The sequence below is a fragment of the Aquarana catesbeiana genome, linkage group LG02 (genome assembly GCF_042186555.1).
Source record: "Aquarana catesbeiana isolate 2022-GZ linkage group LG02, ASM4218655v1, whole genome shotgun sequence".
NCBI classification, from domain to species: Eukaryota; Metazoa; Chordata; class Amphibia; order Anura; family Ranidae; genus Aquarana; species Aquarana catesbeiana.
The window spans coordinates 392849736-392872390 of NC_133325.1; the positions used below are offsets into that span (position 1 = coordinate 392849736).

General features: G+C 41.6%; 1 protein-coding gene across 1 annotated transcript; it reads left to right on the forward strand.

The window, feature by feature from the left end:
• The first annotated feature begins 37 nt into the window (after positions 1–37).
• Positions 38–21515, forward strand: PEX12 (peroxisomal biogenesis factor 12). Its single transcript, XM_073615228.1, has 5 exons — positions 38–232; positions 324–444; positions 1808–1996; positions 6204–6736; positions 20550–21515. Exons 3-5 carry the CDS (start codon positions 1874–1876, stop codon positions 20935–20937), a joined length of 1044 nt encoding a protein of 347 aa, XP_073471329.1. The 5' UTR covers positions 38–232; positions 324–444; positions 1808–1873; the 3' UTR covers positions 20938–21515.
• Positions 21516–22655: the final 1140 nt, after the last annotated feature.

Here is a 22655-nt window from a genome sequence, read left to right on the forward strand (position 1 = left end):
GGGCTTGTGCGTTTCAATGACCGGAAGTCCTGCGGTGTTATTTGTCGATGTGCGTTCCAAGCAGCGGAAGCTCGTAGAGGAGAGCTTGTAACTGAGCCGAGAGGGCGCAGATTGTTTTGGTTGTTGTATTTGGAGAGCAGAGGCACAGGCAACACCCAGAGATTACCGTACTGAGTCGCTTAACACACAGTGATTAGCTGTAGATGTGGCGGTGGATATAGCTGGGATGAATGTAAATATGCAGCAGCTGTTGTGAAGCTGTCAGATTGGTGTATGAGCACGCACACGTGTGTAAACCTGACCTTTCATCTTTCCTCATGCAGCATGCCCTCTGGCTTACTAGTCCTGTGTTACTGCTTCTACCTTCCCCAGGGAGTGATGTGTGGCTGCAGGGAGCAGCTGACATGAAGATGGAAAGGCACAGAGCTCACCTACTTATGACTAGTAAGTATGAACTGTCACATTTCTTTTTTGTTTACAAAAGTTTTATTTGGAAGTTCAAATGTAAAGTTACAATACTTATGGAGTCAGTTAACAAGAAATCATGGAATGTAGCTAAAACAGTATATGGTATTTGTAATAGAGGTATTGATGCGGTATAGAATATAAAAAGGAGGACGATGTTATGCTTAAGAGCGAGTATGGTACAATGAAGAGTATAAGAGATAGTTATAACAAGTTTTGCTGCAAAAAGTTTTCTAACAATGGTATTTATGGTAAATTCCAGTAAGACCATTTTTTTAATTGAAGATATGTAGACTATCATGTAAGGTATGGTAGATTTTCTCGGAAAGTTTGAGCATTTCCATCCTGGACAAGACTTGTGACCATACTAATTAGTTTGATCTCCAGTTATATGCTATCATCCAATGGATAGAGCTGCACAATGAGTGGAATAGTGTTTTGCAAGAGGTAGGTATATTTGGTTTGTTGGCATACAGAAGGCAAATTTGTGGGGTGGGAATTTATTTTTTGTTTGGATGATATCTCAATTCTATCGACTGCAGCCTGCCAAATCTGCTCAAGGTATTTACAGCTCCAGAACGAGTGCAAAAATGTGCCAGGTTCAGAACAGCCCCTAAAACAATCCAGAGGAGGCTGCAGGGTAGAAAGAGTGGATTTTTAGAGGGGGTCAAGTACCATCTGGAGAACAGCTTCACCGGAGTCTCTCTGAATAGGATTGCTTTGTTACTTTTACGAAGGTTGTCTGTCATTGAGATCCACATTTCCGTGGGGAGGAAACAATCTATCTCGGATTCCCAGTGAAACATTGGTCCGGATTTATCGGCCATAGAAAAATTATTGAGGTAACAGTATAGCTGAGAGATCAGACCTCTATCTCTCGATGAGGATATGCATATTTGCTCAAAAAGGAGTGTTTAGGGGCTGTATGGATAGCGAGTAATGATCAGCGACAAAGGATTTAATGTGCATATAATGAGGGAAGATTATATTTAGATTGAAGTGAGGTAAAAGATGGGAATTCATTCTTAATTAGTAGAGATCTTAATGTAGTTAGGCTATTGTTTATCCATAGAGAGAGTAGATCATTATTGTTGTAAGCTAGATTAAACCTAGAGTCACCTAGAAAGGAGGCTAATAGTGGGGTGTCAGAGGAAAGTTTAAAGGTGTCATTGATTTTAAGCCATAGTTGAAGGAAGTGTGCAACTATTGTGTTTTGTTTAGAGCTATCACATTTTAACTGTCTATGGAGTTTAAACAGAAACTGATGGCTGTGCTGTTGCCTTGCTCTGCTCTGTGCATTCTACACACTGCTTTAGAACTGTTATCGTTTTTATATTTACAGGGATCTTTGGTTAAGCGGAATACTTTGTAGCTGCGTACTTTCAAGACGAGCATCTGAAATTTGAAAATGGCTGAACACGGCGCCCACATCACAACCTCGGCAACCGAAGACAGGCCTACTATTTTTGAAGTGGTGGCCCAAGAGAGTTTGATGGCAGCGGTGAGACCTGCTCTACATCATGTTGTCAAAGTAAGTGCCTGGGTGGCAGAAGTGGCAAGCTAAGAACTTAATGGATAAGTTCACTTTTTAGAAAAAAATATTAAATGCATATTTTTTTGCAGGTAAAAAAATGAGCATTTATTTATGTATTTGTTTTTGAGCCTGTAGTGCATTGCAGATCTCTCAATGTATCTGTGTGCCCGTACATCGTACGGGCACACAGATACAATCTGACAGGAAGAATCAATGAAGTACCACAGTGCTGTGGTAGTTCACTGAGAACTACAAGCCAACAACCACAAAGGATGTCGGGGCTTGTAGTTCATTCACGCACAAAGCTGTGTGAATGAATGACGCGGTTGTGTGGAGGGAGCCCCGCACAGCCGCACTGATTTTAAAAAGTGACCGCTAGTACGGGGAACTTCCCCCTGTGCCGCTGTCACAGGGAGGGGGGTCGGGCAGCTGCTGCAGCAGTGGGAACGTGTTAAATGTCCCACCCTGAAAACGGATGGAACATGCTCCCAAAGGTGAACTTATCATTTTAATTGCTTTACATCCTATCAGGTAAAGCTTTGCTTTAGACTAGTGGTCTCCAAACTGCAGCCTTTGGGGTACTATTCCTACCACAGACACAAAATATGAGGCGCCATTGCTTAAACTGACACCAACAGTAGGGCATAACTGACACCACTGGACGTCCCTCCGAAATTGATGAAAAGACAAGAAGAAAACTGGTCAGGGAGGCTGCCAAGAGGCCTACAGCAACATTAAAGGAGCTGCAGGGATATCTGGCAAGTATTGGCTGTGTGGTACACATAACAACAATCTTCCATATTCTTCATATGTCTGGGCTATGGGGTAGAGTGACAAGACGGAAGCCTTTTCTTACAAAGAAAAACATCCAAGCCCTGCTAAATTTTGCAAAAACACATCTGAAGTCTCCCAAAAGCACGGGGGAAAATGTGTTATGGTCTGATGAAACCAAGGTGGAACTTTTTCACCATAATTCCAAAAAAAAGTTTGGCGCAAAAACAACACTGCACATCACTAAAAGAACACCATACCCACTGTGAAGCATGGTGGTGGCAGCATCATGCTTTGGGGCTGTTTTACTTCAGCTGGAACAGGGGCCTTAGTCAAGGTAATGGGAATTATGAATAGTTCAAAATACCAGTCAATATGGGCACAAAAGCCTCAGGCTTCTGCTAGAAAGCTGAACATGAAGAGGAACTTCATCTTTCAGCAAGACGACTCAAAGCATACATCCAAATCAACAAAGGAATGGCTTCACCAGAAGATTAAAGTTTTAGAATGGCCCAGCCAGAGCCCAGACCTGAATCCAGCTGAAAATCTGTGAGGTGATCTGAAAAGGGCTGTGCACAGGAGATGCCCTCACAATCTGACAAATTTGGAATGTTTTTGCAAAGAAGAGTGGGCAAATATTGCCAAGTCAAGATGTGCCATGCTGATAGACTCGTACCCAAAAAGATTGAGTGCTGTAATAAAATCAAAAGGTGCTTCAACAACATATTAGTTTTAGGCTGGGTTCACACTGCTGCGGTGCGGGAACGCTGCAATTCTACTGCGGGTTCCCGCATCGCACCGAGTCGCACGGCAGTTCACACTGCCATATGCGAACTGCTGGGGAGTGTCATACATTAACGACACCCCCCCAGTTCAGCTCGCATATTGCACTGCAAACTGACAGTTCGGACATGAATCTGATTGCATATGTGTGAACACCCATGCGATACGATTCTGGTCCAAACAAAAAAGGGTCCTTTGCGTGTTTGGACCGAATGCGGTGTGATATCAGCCATACTATCTGTATGGCTGATATCGCACCGCACACACATCGCATGTGATGTGAACAGCAGTGCGCTGCGAATCACATGCGATGTCTGCCATCGCAGCAGTGTGAACCCAGCCTTAAGGGTGTGCACACTTATGCAACCATATTATTTTTATTTTTTTTATTTTTACTTCCCTCCACCTAAAAGATTTCAGTTTGTTTTTCAACTGAGTTGTACAGTTTATAGGTCACATTAAAAGGTGGAAAAAGTTCTAAAATGATTTATCTTTGTTTCATTTTTTACATCACAGAAACCTGACATTTTAGCAGGGGTGTGTAGACTTTTTATATCCACTCTTTATCTCTATAAATATTGGATCTCTATATATCTCTAACAAAGGGCTTTGTTCCCTTTTTAAAAATGGCGTTGTGATCTGCCTTAAATCGTGTCATTTCCTGCCCACTGACTCCTGGGAAATCATGGCTCACATTTCTCAGGAGCACAGGCAAGGGAGAAAGTGATGTGGAGCACCGCAGAGCCGGAAGTGGCAAATTAGGATGGCAAATTAGGAGCTCCCACCTAGCAACAGTGCACTTCTGGTAAGTTTAAAAAATGTTTTCACTGCAAATGTTTTTTATTCTTAATAGAGGACTGGGAAAATGTGAATCGTTTTCAGGGTGGAACTCCGCTTTAAGAAGCTTGTCCATCAAATATATTTTTGATGGGGAAACTTCCATTTTATGATTTTCAAATTGTGTGTACATAAAGCAACCTGGCATATGAGCATTCTGCTTAACAAATTATTTTGTTTTTTATGTTGATTATTCAGTTGTGGATTGGAATTGATTGTGCTTATAGCAAAATTAAATGATGGATTGGGGACAGTAAAAGAAGGGGATGATCAGAGAAGACAGGATCAAACAGCCTTTTTACAGAATGCGGAGGATTAACCCCTTAGGTTCCACAGTGGGTATAACAAGCATGCCTTATTGCATATACAGGCTGATTTTAACATTGTGGGTTTAGTAACACTAATGCCGCGTTCACATGGTCGGAATTTCCAACAACAAATGTTCAATGTGAGCTTGTTGGAAATTCCGATCGTGTGTAGGCTCCATCGGACATTTTTTGTCGGAATTTCCGACAAACAAAATTTGAGAGCTGGTTCTCAAATTTTCCGACAACAAAATCTGTTGTCGTAAATTCTGATTTTGTGTACACAATTCCGACGCACAAAATTCCACGCATGCTCGGAATCAAGCAGAAGAGCTGCACTGGCTATTGAACTTCATTTTTCTCGGCTCATCGTATGTGTTGTAAGTCACCGCGTTCTTGACGTTCGGCATTTCCGACAACATTTGTGCGACCGTGTGTATGCAAGACAAGTTTGAGCCAACATCCGTCAGAAATAAATCCAGGATTTTGTTGTCGGAATGTCCGATCGTCTGTACGCGGCATTAATGTTTTTTGTTGCAGAAAAGACATTGCACGTCTCTTTTGCAAAAAAAAAAAAAAAAAGTTGCTTTCTCGAAGTCTAATAGTTAATTTTAGTTCCACTTTGTTTTTATTTAACAATCATCTGTACCTTCGATATATTATATATATTTTTATTTTCATTCCTTATTACAATCTCAGTAAGAGCCAAAAAGACAAAATGTAGGTGCCGATAGAGAGGTAAAATCCAACTAGACCACTGTGAGTGCAGGTAGGGATAGGGAGCTCATCAAAGCTCCAAGCTGCAGCAATGTCAAAGGAAAAGACCCATAAGCTGCACATCATGAAGCAGACCCGTGTGCATGTAGTGAGATGAAAGGCAGCCTCAGTCCAGACTCCAGTCAGGCCACGCCAGCAATGCGTTTCGCTCCGCCTCATCAATCTGAATGATTAAGCTCCAAGGGGCGGGGTGAAATGTGTTGGGGCATGGCCTGGCTGGAGTCCAGGCTCAGGTTGCCATTCATCTCACTTCAGCACATGGGTCTGCTTCATGATGTGCGGCTTATGGACTTTTTACGTTGATATTGCTAATGTCAACATACCAGGCATAAAGGGATGCTAACTGGTATGCATGAGGGCCATGTGTCGGTAAACTTGCACACACAACTTTTCATATTTGGCTGGTAATAACATAAACAATAAATATTTGTATTTGGGCTGTTTCTGATGTATTTTGCTTGATATCCTTGCCTGCAGTTCTCATTCAGTTGTTATAATAGCTCAGTGATGGCGAACTTTGGCACCCCAGATGTTTTGGAACTACATTTCCCATGATGTACCAGTACACTGCAGAGTGCATGAGCATCATGGAAAATGTAGTTCCAAAACATCTGGGGTGCCAAGGTTCGCTATCACCGTTATAGCTGTTTGAACAGGCAAGCAAGATTAGTGGCACACACAGAAATTTGTTAAACCAGAAACTAAAGCTTTTGTCTTGTCAAACTTTACAGATCCTTGCTGAATCAAATCCAGCACGTTATGGCCCCCTTTGGAGGTGGTTTGATGAACTTTACACCCTGCTGGATCTGCTGCTGCAACAGCACTATTTGTCTTGGGCAGGCGCTTCTTTCTCTGAGAATTTCTATGGACTGAAGCGCATGGCCATGTTGGGCAGCAACGGAAAGCGCAACTTGCCACGGAGAGAGTACTGGAAGTCCCTGCTGCTGCTTGTGCTGGTACCTTATCTACGAGTAAAGCTAGAGAAACTAATGAACAGACTGCGAGAAGAGGAAGATTATTCTATACAAAACTCAACATCATTCCACAAAAGATGCTATAAAGCAATTTTGGCATCTTACCCTTATATAAGACTGTCATGGGAAGGTTGGTTTTTGTTTTATCAACTCCGATACATTCTGTGGAATACAAGGCATCACTCTCCTCTGCTCAGTTTGGCTGGAGTGCAGCTTGCTAGACTGACCACAGAAGACCTACAAGCCATGGATAGTCAACCAGAAAAAACTCCAACAAAGTCTGCACTGAGGTGAGTTGTTGCTGATCGTATTTTTAGTTTTATTTAAAGTAACTCTTTGTCCTCAGATAACATTTGTGGTATTGTCGCAGTATAGTGTCAAGGCAAATTTTATTAACCTAAGAATAGAAACAGGATTTTCTTGTGGCTAGCTGCTGTGTAGTATATGCTACCTTTACTGCTTCTCTTGTGGGAGATGGCAGATCAACAGAGGTGATTTTGCTCTAAAAGTCTACAGATACCAAATTTACTGCTGGCCGGTAGGAAAATAGTCAGTTTAGCCTAGGGAAAATTAATTTTAAACCATAACAATGAACTTTTCTTATTTGGTCTCGTTGGGTCAGTTAAAGAGGAGCTTCAGGCGCCCCCCCAAAAATTTAAGTCAGTAGCTACAGTATTTGTAATATAAGGACACTTACCTGTCCAGGGATCCCGCGATGTCATCACCCGAACCAATTAATCTGCTTTGAGTGCAGGTGACGGCATCTCTAGTAAGGGGAACGGGAAGTGGGGCCTTGCGGCTTCACAGCCTGTTTCCTACTGCACATCCGTGAGCTGTGCTGTTCCTTGTGAATGTTCCTGTAGTCTTCTGGGACCTGTGATGTGTCTTTATTACAGGAATTCCTGCACAAAGACAAAGTTTACACTTGATTACTGCACAGATCTGAAATACACAAAACACACCAAGATTCATGTATGACTAAACATGACTCTGGTATTTAGACAATTTTTACTTGACATGGTGTTGAAATTTAACCACTTCAGGACCGCCCGCCACATATATACTGTGGTAGGACGGCCCTATTGCGCGAAATGACATGCCTATATGTCGTTTTGTGCACGGCTGGGGAGCCAATGCGCGGGTCCGGCGGCCACGGTGTCCGCTGGCCACTCGGGATCGCTCCACTGAGGCAGAACGGGGATCAGCCTTTGTAAACAAAGCAGATTCCCGTTCTGACAGGGGAGTACAGAGAGATCATCTGTTCCTAGTGATCAGGAACAGTGATCTCTCTCTACTCCCTGTCAGTCCACTCCCCCCACAGTTAGAAACCCCTCCCTAGGACACACTTAACCTTTTGATCGCCCTCTAGTGTGATCAGTGCATATTTTTAGCTCTGATCACTGTAGTATAATGTCATTGGTCCCAAAAAAGTGTCAAGTGTCCGATGTGTCCACCACAATGTCGCAGTCCCGCTAAAAATCACTGATCACCGCCATTACTAGTAAAAAAAATTATAATAAAAATGCCATAAATCTGTCCCCTATTTTGTAGACTCTATAACTTTTGCGCAAACCAATCAATATACGCTTATTGCAATTTAATTATTTTTTTCTACCAAAAATATATATGAGAATACATATTGGCCTAAACTGATGATTAAATTTATTTTTTTTACATTTTTTTTTTTTTTATTATTATTGGATATGTATTATAGCAAAAAGTAAAAAAATATATATTTTTTTTCAAATTTGTCGATTTTGTTTATAGTGCAAAAAGTAATACCCGCAGAGCTGATCAAATACCACCAAAAGAAAGCGCTATTTGTGGGAAAAAACATCAATTTTATTTGGGTACAGCGTCGTACAACCGCGTTATTGTCAAAGTGACGCAGTGCCGTATCGCAAAGACTTGGACTTTCATTAAGGGGGTAAATCCTTCCGGGGATAAGTGGTTAAAGGCCAACTCTTGCTAAAAGTTTTTTTTTTTTAGTCTTTGAAAAAAAGGTAAGCGTCAGATATTTTTTTTTTATTTTTGTCACCTTTTTTAATTCTGGCTGTGTGACAACAGGACATGAAATAAAATGGTGTTGGTTACCCCGGAGAGAAAGATCTAAAAGAGCATTTAGGGCTGGCTCATACCAGAGCTTCTTTTGCGTTACAAGCTTCAAGTGTGTTTGGCCCCTATATCTCTTAATAGGAGTAGCCGAAAAATGCAAAACTCACACTGTATCACACTTTTTTTAATCCCAGGTAACTAACTTTCCATTGGCTGAAATAATTTTTTTCAAAATTGCTCAAGCTTCAGACACCCGCAAAAATTAGCAAAACTTGCAGAATGACCAAAGACACTCGGCTAAGGTGTGAATGCAGCCTCACGTACTGCCTTGATCGTTGTTTACATTTGTAATCATAATAAACAACCATTAGCCTCGGTTCACACCAGAGGCGGCACGACTTGCAGGTCGCCTCACCGAGGCGACCTGCACACGACTGCCGGGGCGACTTGCAAAACGACTTCTGTATAGAAGTCTATGCAAGTCGCCCCAAGTCGCCCCCAAAGTCATACAGGAACCTTTTTCTAAGTCGGAGCGACTTGCGTCGCTCCGATTAGAACGGTTCCATTGTACTGAACGGGACGCTACTTGTCAGGCGACCTAGGTCGCCTGACAAGTCGTCCCAGTGTGAACCGAGGCTTACTACAAGTGATCAAATTGAAGTGTTGGCTGTGGTCCAGATCCAGCATACCAAAAGTAACTGAGGCTTAGACCCCTTTCACACTGGGGCAGTTTTCAGGCATTTTAGTGTTAGAAATAGCGCCTGAAAACTGCCTCCCTTGCCACCCCAGTGTGAAATCCTGAGTGCTTTCACACTGGGGCAGTGCACTTGCAGGACTTTAGAAAACGTCCTGCAAGCAGTATCATTGGGGCGTTGTATACACCACTCCCAGACCGCCCCTGCCTATTGGAATGAATGGGCAGTGCTTCCAAAGCGTCTGAAAACCGATTCGGAAACGCGACAACACAGGCGCTTTTAACCCTTTCTTGGGGGTTAAAAGCACCCCGCTACCACCCGAATAGCGGCACCAAAGAGCTGCTATAACACTCGGATGGCTGCAGTGTGAAAGCAGCCTTGCTGTAATAAGTATAGCAGGAAAGGTCTTTTTTAAAACAGTTATTTAAGTGTAAATAAGGAATAATATAACTTTTTTTTTTTTTTTTTTTTTTTTTAATATTAATTTAACCATCGTAAATTCCAGACTACTACCTGTTGGTGAACAGTACTGTTAAAGTGTTACTAAACCCCTGCATTCACTATATCTGTTCTCCCACAGTACACAGAACATGGAAATGTAATAATTTTAGTAAATATAAACTGCTAAATATCTTCTCTCATCAGCAGCATATAGCAGTCTTGTGGCATCTATCAGTGTCCAGCCGAGCACTGGTTAAAGCTTGTAGGAGTTTTCATTCTTCTGAAGCTGATTGTTGTTTTTTATATTTTTTGTTTGTTTTTTTATGCACAGCTGCACCAGATTTTGCACTCCAGTTTTAGAAAATCAACCCCATTGTGACTTCCAAACTGCCTGATTCTTCCCTTGAAGAACAAATCCCCCAACAATTGTTTGGTTTTTTTTTAACCACCTGCACTGACTAGTTTGCATATTCTACCAGTTGTCTTTTTACACTTTTTAAAAGGACTGGTATAAAATGTTAATTTGTCCTGTACACTGCTAGTGATCAAAAGCTCTATACCAATCAGGATTCTACACCTGTATAATTGAACCTTCTGAATACATCCCTATATATTTATTTTTATGTGGATTTTTTATGTGAATTTTTTACACATTTGGTGTCACTAATTTTTTATAATTTTACACTATTTTGATTGCTGGATTTTATAGGAATTTTTACTCACCGCTGGATTTATTTGACTATTTATATTTATTCTTATATATTCATTTTCATGCACATTGTGAAGCGCTTCAAATATCATTATTTATTTGTCCTGTACACTGTTTGTTTTCAGACAGAAAAAACCCTGTATGTAGTAAAAAGCATGATGCTCTGATTTCCACTAACTAGCAGATTACCTTCCGTTATGTTTGTCATTTGAACAAAAAGTAGCTTACCCACTTTACTGTCTCATTCAAGTAGGCAGCTTTCTCAGTGACCTGCTGCAAAACCGCATGTGGGTGTGTTTTTTACCATTGCCTTTAATAGGAAGGTGCTTTTTTTTTTTTTTTTTTTTTTTTTTTTTTTGGTGCGTTTTTAACTCCCCAAACGATCTCCAAACTATCTCCAAAAATGCTGCAAGCAGGGTTCTTTTCTCCACAACGGACGCGTCCCAGTGTGAACATGTGAACACCTTAAAACCACTTCAGCCCCGGAAGTATTTACCCCCTTCCTGACCAACCCCTTTTTTGTCATACGGCCCTACGTCGCTGACAATCTTGCGGTCATGCGACGCTGTACCCAAACAAAATTGACGTCTTTTTTTCCCCACAAATAGAGCTCTCTGATGGTATTTGATCACCTCTGCGGTTTTAATTTTTTGCGCTATAAACAAAAAGAGTGAACATTTTGAATAAAAAAAAACATACTTTTTTTTACTTTTTGTTATAATAAATATCACAAGAAAATATATAAAAAAACTAATTTCTTCCTCGGTTTAGGCCTATATGTATTCTTCTACATATTTTTGGTAAAAAAAAAAAAAAAAGAATCGCAATAAGCGTATATTGATTGGTTTGCGCAAGTTATCGCGTCTACAAAATAGGGGATAGATTTATGGCATTTTTATTATTAAAAGCATTAAAAGAAACAATTTATGGGACTTTAAAAGAGGTGTATGTCTCTGCAAATATGGAATGTCAACTTATTGGTAGTAACCAATCCCCTAAGGGTAGTCCCTATAATGAACAAAACTAAATATTTCTTGTGTACAATATAGGCACGATATAGACATATTCAATGCACAATAGTCACATATTTAATGTTTATACATAGAAGGACATGATTGGTACAGACAACAATATTGAAGAATAATGTACAAAATTGGTAATAATAAATAATTATAAACAACATGGTAAAATTAATTCATAATGTTGAAACACGCTGTAAACCTGGCACCCTAGAGTATGGACTCAACGCGTTTCATGGCGTTTAAAGCCAATCATCAGGAGTAGGATGCTAAAAAATAAGTAAAAATGGAAAATAATTAAGTAATTTTTACCTACGTCAGATACCTATATAATGTATTAGGCTCTCTAGTTAGAATAAAGAAAGGTAATGATAGTACTAACCTGTAGGGTATCCAATGGGTATATACCCATTGCTACTAAATTAGGATGAACATAGCCTAGATATGTTTGTCTCCCCCGGGGTTGAGGCGGGGAAATTCAGTCCAGTACACTCCCTCCATCCTGGCGCCCAGATGGACAAGCAGGCTAGGTGGGGGGTGGAGGGACCAGCCAGCCAAGGATAGGAGGATAGACCATACATAGGGAAATAAAGGGCCCAGGATCAGGTATACTGACTATATAATGGGCATATCCAGGAATGGAGTGTCCATAGGAGTCCTATAATGCATACAAAAAAGGGGGCTAAGTAGATGTAATTTCATGTATTAAATAAATATATATACAAAAGGAGTAAGTGTCAAGTCCTGGAGAAGCCTTTACATACCTGGGTCAAAACGGAGATGAATATAATTGTCACAACCAGGTGGTAATGATATGTGAATGGCGCAAAGCTCCCTCCCGGCTGAAATACCCGCCAAGAGGGGCGGGACCCCGCCAACGTCATGCGTGCACGCTGAGCGGCGAGGAGGAGAGATACGCTCCGTGGTCGCCGCAGCGTGAGAAGACAAGCATACACGCCCCTCGATCGGCACACAAAAGAGGGCCATGCGAGAGGGTGTGCGAGCATGACGTCGAGGTGCAGAGGTCAACCCCTACCCCGTCACATAGGGGGCGGGCGAGGGGGAGGAACTAGGCACCTCGCAACCCCGGAGCGAGACCCCAAAACCCATGGCCATGGACATCAAACTAGGGGAAGTGAGACAAACTAGTATAAACCCCTAGAAGGAGAGCCTAAAACTAATAAGAACAAAGATGATTGTATGGACATAGGAATTGAATATGGATAGTCTTGCTGGAAAATTTATAATAATATCATAATATCATAATATAATGAAATATAACCTATGTTAGAACTATAATAAGGTCTATGGATATGTATGGATAATGGATATAACTGAAAATAATATGTTGGGCATAGGGGGTCACATCAGGAAATGGGTGTCTTCCACCCTAAATATATTTGAAAAGAATTAAATAAAAGAAACTGGAATGTGACCCACATCCGCCCAAACATAGAAGAACAGAGACTCGCCTCCATCCCTGGGACATTATAAAAGCATTAAAAGAAACAATTTATGGGACTTTAAATGAGGTGTATGTCTCTGCAAATATGGAATGTCAACTTATTGGTAGTAACCAATCCCCTAAGGGTAGTCCCTATAATGAACAAAACTAAATATTTCTTGTGTACAATATAGGCACGATATAGACATATTCAATGCACAATAGTCACATATTTAATGTTTATACATAGAAGGACATGATTGGTACAGACAACAATATTGAAGAATAATGTACAAAATTGGTAATAATAAATAATTATAAACAACATGGTAAAATTAATTCATAATGTTGAAACATGCTGTAAACCTGGCACCCTAGAGTATGGACTCAACGCGTTTCATGGCGTTTAAAGCCAATCATCAGGAGTAGGATGCTAAAAAATAAGTAAAAATGGAAAATAATTAAGTAATTTTTACCTACGTCAGATACCTATATAATGTATTAGGCTCTCTAGTTAGAATAAAGAAAGGTAATGATAGTACTAACCTATAGGGTATCCAATGGGTATATACCCATTGCTACTAAATTAGGATGAACATAGCCTAGATATGTTTGTCCCCCCCGGGGTTGAGGCGGGGAAATTCAGTCCAGTACACTCCCTCCATCCTGGCGCCCAGATGGACAAGCAGGCTAGGTGGGGGGTGGAGGGACCAGCCAGCCAAGGATAGGAGGATAGACCATACATAGGGAAATAAAGGGCCCAGGATCAGGTATACTGACTATATAATGGGCATATCCAGGAATAAGGAAAACGGAGATGAATATAATTGTCACAACCAGGTTTTGGGGTCTCGCTCCGGGGTTGCGAGGTGCCTAGTTCCTCCCCCTCGCCCGCCCCCTATGTGACGGGGTAGGGGTTGACCTCTGCACCTCGACGTCATGCTCGCACACCCTCTCGCACGGCCCTCTTTTGTGTGCCGATCGAGGGGCGTGTATGCTTGTCTTCTCATGCTGCGGCGACCACGGAGCGTATCTCTCCTCCTCGCCGCTCAGCGTGCACGCATGACGTTGGCGGGGTCCCGCCCCTCTTGGCGGGTATTTCAGCCAGGAGGGAGCTTTGCGCCATTCACATATCATTACCACCTGGTTGTGACAATTATATTCATCTCCGTTTTGACCCAGGTATGTAAGGGCTTCTCCAGGACTTGACACTTACTCCTTTTGTATATATATTTATTTAATACATGAAATTACATCTACTTAGCCCCCTTTTTTGTATGCATTATAGGACTCCTATGGACACTCCATTCCTGGATATGCCCATTATATAGTCAGTATACCTGATCCTGGGCCCTTTATTTCCCTATGTATGGTCTATCCTCCTATCTTTGGCTGGCTGGTCCCTCCACCCCCCACCTAGCCTGCTTGTCCATCTGGGCGCCAGGATGGAGGGAGTGTACTGGACTGAATTTCCCCGCCTCAACCCCGGGGGAGACAAACATATCTAGGCTATGTTCATCCTAATTTAGTAGCAATGGGTATATACCCATTGGATACCCTACAGGTTAGTACTATCATTACCTTTCTTTATTCTAACTAGAGAGCCTAATACATTATATAGGTATCTGACGTAGGTAAAAATTACTTAATTATTTTCCATTTTTACTTATTTTTTAGCATCCTACTCCTGATGATTGGCTTTAAACGCCATGAAACGCGTTGAGTCCATACTCTAGGGTGCCAGGTTTACAGCGTGTTTCAACATTATGAATTAATTTTACCATGTTGTTTATAATTATTTATTATTACCAATTTTGTACATTATTCTTCAATATTGTTGTCTGTACCAATCATGTCCTTCTATGTATAAACATTAAATATGTGACTATTGTGCATTGAATATGTCTATATCGTGCCTATATTGTACACAAGAAATATTTAGTTTTGTTCATTATAGGGACTACCCTTAGGGGATTGGTTACTACCAATAAGTTGACATTCCATATTTGCAGAGACATACACCTCATTTAAAGTCCCATAAATTGTTTCTTTTAATGCTTTTATAATGTCCCAGGGATGGAGGTGAGTCTCTGTTCTTCTATGTTTGGGCGGATGTGGGTCACATTCCAGTTTCTTTTATTTAATTCTTTTCAGGCATTTTTATTATTATTTTTTTATTAGTAGTTGGGCGATCTGCAGGTTTTTTTATTTTTATTTTTATTTTTTTTTTATCGTGACTGCGACATTGCAGCGGACAGATCGAACACTATTGTCACTATTTTGGGACCATTGGCATTTATACAGCGATCAGTGACATAAAAAATGCACTGCTTACTGTGTAAATGTCACTGGCAGGGAAGGTGTTAAACACTAGGGGGCGATCAAGGGATTAAGTGTGTTTCCTGGGCATGTTCTAACTCTAGGGGGGATGGTCCAGGCAGACATCGAGTCCGCGGGATCCGCATGCATGCGCCCGCTAGCCGCTGATGGCATAGCAACCTACGGGCGCGTTGTTTGGTGCACCCGCACCACTTTGCCAACGTATATCGGCGTGAGCAGGTCAACAAGTGGTTCATTTATTTTAAAGTGAAGCATTTTTCTTCACCTTTTCAGGTCCTTCTTTAAAAAAAAAAAAAAAATCCTCAGTTTGAAAGCAGCTGTAGCAGCCAAGTTCAACCCACTCCCTTGTGTCGGTGATCTAGGAAGTCCTTTAGCCCAGCTATGTAGAAGAGCTTCTACATATTTATTCACTGTAGACAATACTTTGTGTACTTTAACCGCTTCCGAACCGCCCACCGCACTTTTACTGCGGCAGGGCGGCCCAGCTGTGCGAAACTACGTACCTCTATGATGTTGTCTCTTCCTGGGTCTGGGGCATGTGCGCGCTGCCAGCAACCTGCTCCCGCAGTGATTGGCTCCCGCTGAGTTCAATCAGTGGGTCTGGCGGACACGATGTTTGCAGGAGACCCACACTGATCGTTGACAGCAGAGGCAGAATGACAGTCTGCATATGTAAACAAGGCAGACTGCCGTTCTGTCAGAGAGGAAGATAGAGATCTTATGTTTCTGCTAAGCAGGAACAGATCTCTCTCTCTTCCTCCAGTTAAGCTTTCTCCCACACAGTTAGAAAGCATTCCCTTGGAGCACACCTAACCTTATTATCACCCCTGATGTTAACCCCTTCCCTGCCTGTGTCATTAGTACAGTGACAGTGCATTTTTTTTAAACACTGATCACTATTTGCGTCACTTGTCCCCAAAAAGTTTCACTTAGTGTCCGATTTGTATGTTGCAGTCCTGCTAAAAATCGCAGATCATCGCAATTACTAGTAAAAATAAAATAAAAATGCCATAAAAATATCCCATAGTTTGTAGACGCTAAAACCAGTCAAAATACGCTTATTGTGATTTTTTTTTTTTTTTTTACCAAAAATATGTAGCAGAATATATATTGGCCTAAATTTGATTTTTTTTTTTTTTTTTTTTTTATATTGGATATGTTTTATAGCAGAAAGTAAAAAACGTTTGTGTTTTTTTTTTTTTTTTTGGTTTTTTTTTTTTTTTTGGTTTATAGCGTAAAAAATAAAAACTGCAGAGGTGATCACATACCACCAAAAGAAAGCTCTATTTGTGAGAAAAATATATACTCGAGTATAAGTCGATCCGAGTATAAGTCGAGGCCCTAATTTACCACAAAAAAATGGGAAGAACTTATTGACCCGAGTATAAGACGAGGGTGAGAAATGCACAGCTACTGTAAGTGGATAAGAGGGTCAACAATGCCCATTTGCAGCCTCACTGTGCCTATTTGCAGCCTCACTGTGCCCATTTGCAGCCATAGGTCCCCTGAACTTCAAACTCTGTAGTTAAGGGTTCCTAAATGCCCCCTAGCTGCAGCCAAAATTTAGGGTCTCTGAACCCAAAGGTTCCCGAAATGACATTGCTGCAGATGGACACAGTTGACCGAATTTGGGGCCCCGTATCACTTAGAACCCAAAATTTGGTGTGCAAACCCAATGGAACTAGCACCATAAAATATTCAAAGCTGGGGTTTCTAGCACCAAGTGGCCCCAAGATACTGGGCCCCAAAAATCGGTTCAGAAAATGTCAAGCACTTTTCTGCAGCGGAGAATGACATTTTCTGAACCAGGTTTGGGGCCCCGTATCTCGGGTCCACTTGGGGCTAGGAACCCCAGCTTTGGATATGTTATGGTACCAGCTCCACTGGGTTTGCACACCAAATTTGGGGTTCCTAGCACCAAGTGACCCCCAAAGTCGGTTCAGAAAATGTCAAGCACTTTTCTGCAGCAGAGTATGACATTTTCCGAACCGATTTTGGGGATCTGTATCTTGGGGCCACAAGTGGCCCTGAGATACGGGGCCCCAAAGTCGGTTTGGAAAATGAAATTATTTGCTGCAGAAAAGTGCTTGAGTATAAGCCGAGGGGGGCACTTTCAGCACAAAAAAAGTGCTGAAAAACTCGACTTATACTCGAGTATATACAGTAATGCAGTGCCGTATCGCAAAAAATGGCCTGGTCATGAAGAAGGTGAAACGTTTCGGGGCTGAAGTGGTTAAAGCCCAGCTGAGCCACCAAAGTGAACATACAGTGAGAAAAACATTGTAGCAATGACCTCCGTTTTCTTGTGCAGTGCCATTGATACTATAGTTAGACCCAGTGCACTCAGTAATCTGCATTCAGTAACAGAGCTGGTCTGACACACCCCCTCTCTTCCTCTGCAATTCTCTACACAAAGAAGCATTGTGCTGGGCGCAGTATCTCAGCTCTGCCTGCACTGAACACTGGAGGGTAAGAAACAGGATTTTCTCTACAGAACAAGGTATTTTAAGGCATTACAATCAAAGTCTCCTCAAAAACTAAGTGAGGTTACAGGACTATATAGAAATAAAAAGGTGTGAGATTTCCGACAAGCTTTAAAGTGTATCTAAACCCAAAAGCCAAAATTAAACTTATAGCAGCTTTTTTTTATTTATTTTTCAGCTGGTGTTTTTGCCAATAACACACTTCCTTGTCTACTGGTGGCTGTGCCATTGTTACACAGGCTGCTCTCTGGACCACAAACACTTCCCCCTGTGCACCATGTATATGTAAAGGATAAGAGGGTTTAGTTCTGCTTTAAGTCACTTGCCACCTGCTTGAGTAGTGGGATTTGTGGTTTTCATCTGCTAAAAAATAGTAGCTCTAAACCCTCTGAAATTTTCCATATTACAACCAAAAACGTGAATGTATTTTATTGGGCTTTTATGTCATAGACCAACACAAAGTGGCACATAATTGTGAAAGGAAAATGATTTTCAAATTTTTTTTTTTTTTACAAATAAATGGAAAAAAAAGGTGTAGCGTGCATTTGTATTCAGCCCACCTTCACTCTGATACCCCTAACTAAAACCTAGTGCAGTGATGGCGAGCCTTGGCACCCCAGATGTTTTGGAACTACATTTCCCATGATGCTCATGCACTCTGCATCATGTAGTTTCAAAACATCTGGGGTGCCAAGGTTCGCCATCACTGACCTATCGGAACCAATTGTCTTTAGAAGTCACCTAATAAGTAGAGTCCACCTGTGTGTAATTTTATTTTCAGTATAAATTAGAGCTACACGATTAATCGTTAAAAAATCGTGATCTCGAATCAACCCCCCTTAAGATCTTAATCTGGCATTTCTACGATTCTATGTAGCGAGTGCAGAGCCGTTCTCTGCTCAGATCTGTCAAACATTTGCTGGCATATTTTTTTTTTTTTTTATATCAACATTGCTCAGCACTGAGGTAACTATAAACATTGTATCATTTGGTTCTTTTAGATCAAAGGGATGAACTTTGGTCTGTAAAAGGGGGAAGTTTAACCACTTAATACTTGTCTTGTCTAATCTTTTTTCTAACACTTGTTGCTTACATGTTAAAATCAATTTTTTTTGCTAGAAAATTACTTAGAACCTCCAAACATTATATATATTTTTTAGCAGAGATCCTAGAGAACAAAATGGCGGTTGTTGCAATATTTTATGTCACACTGTATTTGCGCAGCGGTCTTTCAAACCCAATTTTTTTTGGAAAAAAAATACACTTCAATTAATTTTTTTTTAAAAACTAAATGTTAAAGTTAGCCCAATTTTATTTATTTTTTTGTAGGTGAAGGATGATTTTAAGCCACGAGAACCATGAGAATTGTGATCTTTATTCTAAGCAAACTAATCGCGATTCTCATTTTAGCCAGAATCGTGCAGCTCTAGTATAAAACTGTTCTGTGAACCCCTCAGAGGTTTGTTAGAGAACCTTAGTGAACAAACCACATCATGAAGACCAAGAAACACACTAGACAGGTCAGGGATAAAGTTGTGGAGAAGTTTTAAAAGAGAAGTATGGGTTTGGGGTTTTTTCCCCCCCCATCATACTTACTTAGGTGGATGCAGCATCTGTTCCCCGGCGCCTCTACACTGAGAACCGCGCAATCAAACATCGCCAATGGTTTGGTTCTCACAGATCCCCGAGCAGAGAGCTGCTGACTGTCAATCAGCAGCTCTTCGCTCTGCTCCTCCACGCTCACTGGAGCGCTGAGCTGTGTAGGGCTGGGAATGGCCATCTCAGGCTCTCAGTGGCTCACTGAGACGTGCCCGTCCAGGCACCTGGCGGATCATGACTTTATTGTCACGATGACGCAGTGCCTGGACTGATTCCTGTGAAGTCAGCAGAGAGCGGAATTCCATCCAAAACTAATTGCACTCCTGTGACCCATAGGAAAAGCCCAGCCAAACAAGCTTAGGCTGGACTTCTCCTTTTGAAGCAGGGTTAGGTTATAAAAAAAAAAAAAAAAAATATCCCAAACTTTGAACATCTCATGGAGCACTGTTCAATCCATCATCCGAAAATGGAAAGAGTATGCCACAACTGCAAACCTACCAAGACATGGCCGTCCACCTAAACTGACAGACCTGGCAAGGAAAGCATTAATCAGAGAAGCAGCCAAGAGGCCCATGGTAACTCTGGAGGAGCTGCAGAGATCCACAGCTCAGGTGGGAGAATCTGTCCACAGGACAACTATTAGTCGTGCACTCCACAAATCTGGCCTTTATGGAAGAGTGGTAAGAAGAAAGCAATAAGAAGTCCTGTTTGCCATGTGGGGGGCACACCAAACATGTGGAAGAAGGTGCTCTGGTCAAAATGTAACTTTTTGGCCTAAAAACAAAACGATATGTGTGGTGGAAAACTAACACTGCACATGACCCTGAACACACCATCCCCACCATGAAACATGGTGGTGTATGAATACATTTTCAAGGCACTGTAACTGTTTTGGGAAACCGTTAAATCGATTAGTTTATGTTCTGCTTTAGGTGTCATTACTAACAAGTTCCATCAACAACCATTAGGGTTGTTGCTGCATGGAAAGTGTGAAAATGGTTGGTTAAACATCAGACCATGATATCAGAAGTTGCACAATTTGAAGAGTACTGAGCTGTTTGTCTCAGATTATACTCTTGGACCTGGTGGGTTAAAAGTACCTCCTTTGGAATCTCCTGTGACCTGGCCTAAAGCAGAGGAAATGGCTAATCCCACAATACCTGGTATCTTAATCCAGTACAGATATAAAAAAAAAAAAAAAAACAGAAGAGCAGGCAGCTCATAGAATGTTATAGGCAGTTACACTGCCAACACCTTACTCTCATCATGTCCTAACTTTTGACTGTGTGTTTTGTTTTTTGTTTTTTTGTTTTTCCAGTGTGGGCAGCATTCTGAAGAAAGTCCTTGGTGGTGTGTCTGTGACTCTCTCTTCCAGCCTGTCATTGGGTGTCTTCTTCCTGCAGTTCCTTGAGTGGTGGTACTCGGCAGAAAACCAAGATACACTTAAATCTCTTAGCTCCCTGCCTGCCCCTTCTCCACCTATCCACTTCGACCTTGGAACATACTCCCCTCTTCTGCCCAAACTAAAGACAGTGTGCCCACTATGTCGTAAAGTGCGAGTTAATGACACTGCTCTTGGCACCTCAGGCTATGTCTTTTGCTACAGGTGTGCTTATTACTATGTAAAAAATCACCAGCGCTGTCCAGTTAGCGGCTATCCGACAGAGCTGCAGCATCTAATTAGACTCTATACTCCTGATGGTTAAGTGTTACCGTTTGACTGCAGATTTTTGCATGTGGTCAAAAAGATTTGGGAGAAGATAACAAAATGTAGAGACTACTGTTTTAAAAATTAATTCAGAAAGTTAAAGTAGAAGTCTGTTCTAAACCTGCTCCCACCCCCTATTCTAAGTCCTATACTAACTAGCCTGTAGCGGAAAGATGTTTATACTTATTCCCTGGGTGCACCAGTCTAGTTACAAGAGTGCAGACTTCAGGAGAGAGGATAGCTTGTAATGCATAGGCTTACTATGGGGGTGTCCCTCCTTTTACCCTTAACACAGAGCTGGGACCCAACCATGTGACTAAAGCGGAATGGCAACTTTTGACCCCAGGGCAAGTACAACACAGAGGCCCATGGTGCGGCACCTTGGCTGCTCTCCCTCTTCCCTGCATTCTACTGACCCCCATCCAAGGCTGAAGCTCTACCAGGTACTCTCCTTACCTGGCTGGACAGCACCTGCTGCACCAACTCTGGTTTCTGACCTGGCCGGCAGGGGGAGCCAGGCCAGCTTGGTTAGGGGAGGAGAGCCTCTGGTGGGGCAGGGAGCTTGTCTCTGCTCAGGCACGGAGCTTGTCTCTGCTCAGGCACGGTGTATACCATCCATGCTGGGGCGGCCTGCGCTCTTTCCTCTTCCTCGATCAAAGTGAAGTATCACACTAAGGATTCCTCAAAAGATTCCAAAGCTTTCTTTTCGTGGTGACATGGTAAATATAAGGCAACGTTTAGGAGCCGTGCAAGGAGCACTGTGTGGCTCCAAAACGTTGCCTTATGTTTACCTTGTGTTCACAAAAATAAAGATTTGGACCCTTTTACAGAATCCTTGGTGTGCTAATGACACTTGTCACTTTGATCGTCCATGGTTGCCAGCCTAAGGTCATTACATCCATTTCCTCGAACATGTGCGTGGGGAATATTGGGTCTGTACTCGTCCTCACCCCGTAGGACACTGATGGGGACTTTTTACTCCTCTTCACCAGGAAGCCTTTAGGCACGTCTGCGGTGGAAGTGGGGCAGCCTTATTTACGGGGCATCAGAATGGCCCAGTCTGGCCCTGTGCCCAGTGAATAGGTAAGTATACACATCTTTACACTGCAGGGTAGGGAGTAGTTTAGACCGGACTTCCACTTTAAAATTGGTTGATCTGTCAAAAAATGATTAATGACATTAGGAAGTAGTTTTGTTTTAAATTTGCTTAAGGAGAAACTTGTATTGTTCTTGAGATACATCTGTAACAAAAATCCAATCTACAAATCATATCTAATTATTTTTTTTTTACATATGTTCACATAGAAATTAGATTGTCAGACAACGTGAACGTTATCAGTACAATTGTTGTTACAAATAGTGTGGGTACAAAGGATCTTAAATGATCTGCTTCACATATGGGCTGAAAAACTTTTTTTTTTTTTTGATGGTGTAGAAACAAGTCAGAGCCTGAAATTACTGCAAATGGGAAGATGACCTAACATGAAAAGAACTGCAGACATGGATGTTATCTGCATAAAACAATCTAAAAAGGGCCAGTATGTATGGCCAGCTTTAGGGTCACCTAATATAACAGCTAAAATAAGTACAGTGTTTAAATTTTGTTGTCTTGTATGTTCTTGTTAAATGTGCCGGTGGCAAAACAGTATATACAATTATAACAAGTAATCATCTCACACATCGTTTGTATAAAAGAAGGCATATACAGAGGTATCG

Excerpts from the sequence above, each read along its gene's own strand:
- PEX12 (XM_073615228.1), top strand. The coding sequence starts at position 1,874 with ATGGCTGAACACGGCGCCCACATCACAACCTCGGCAACCGAAGACAGG. Across the intron at positions 1,997-6,203 it reads CTCTACATCATGTTGTCAAA|ATCCTTGCTGAATCAAATCC; the intron begins GTAAGTGCCTGG and ends CAAACTTTACAG. Across the intron at positions 6,737-20,549 it reads CCAACAAAGTCTGCACTGAG|TGTGGGCAGCATTCTGAAGA; the intron begins GTGAGTTGTTGC and ends TTGTTTTTCCAG.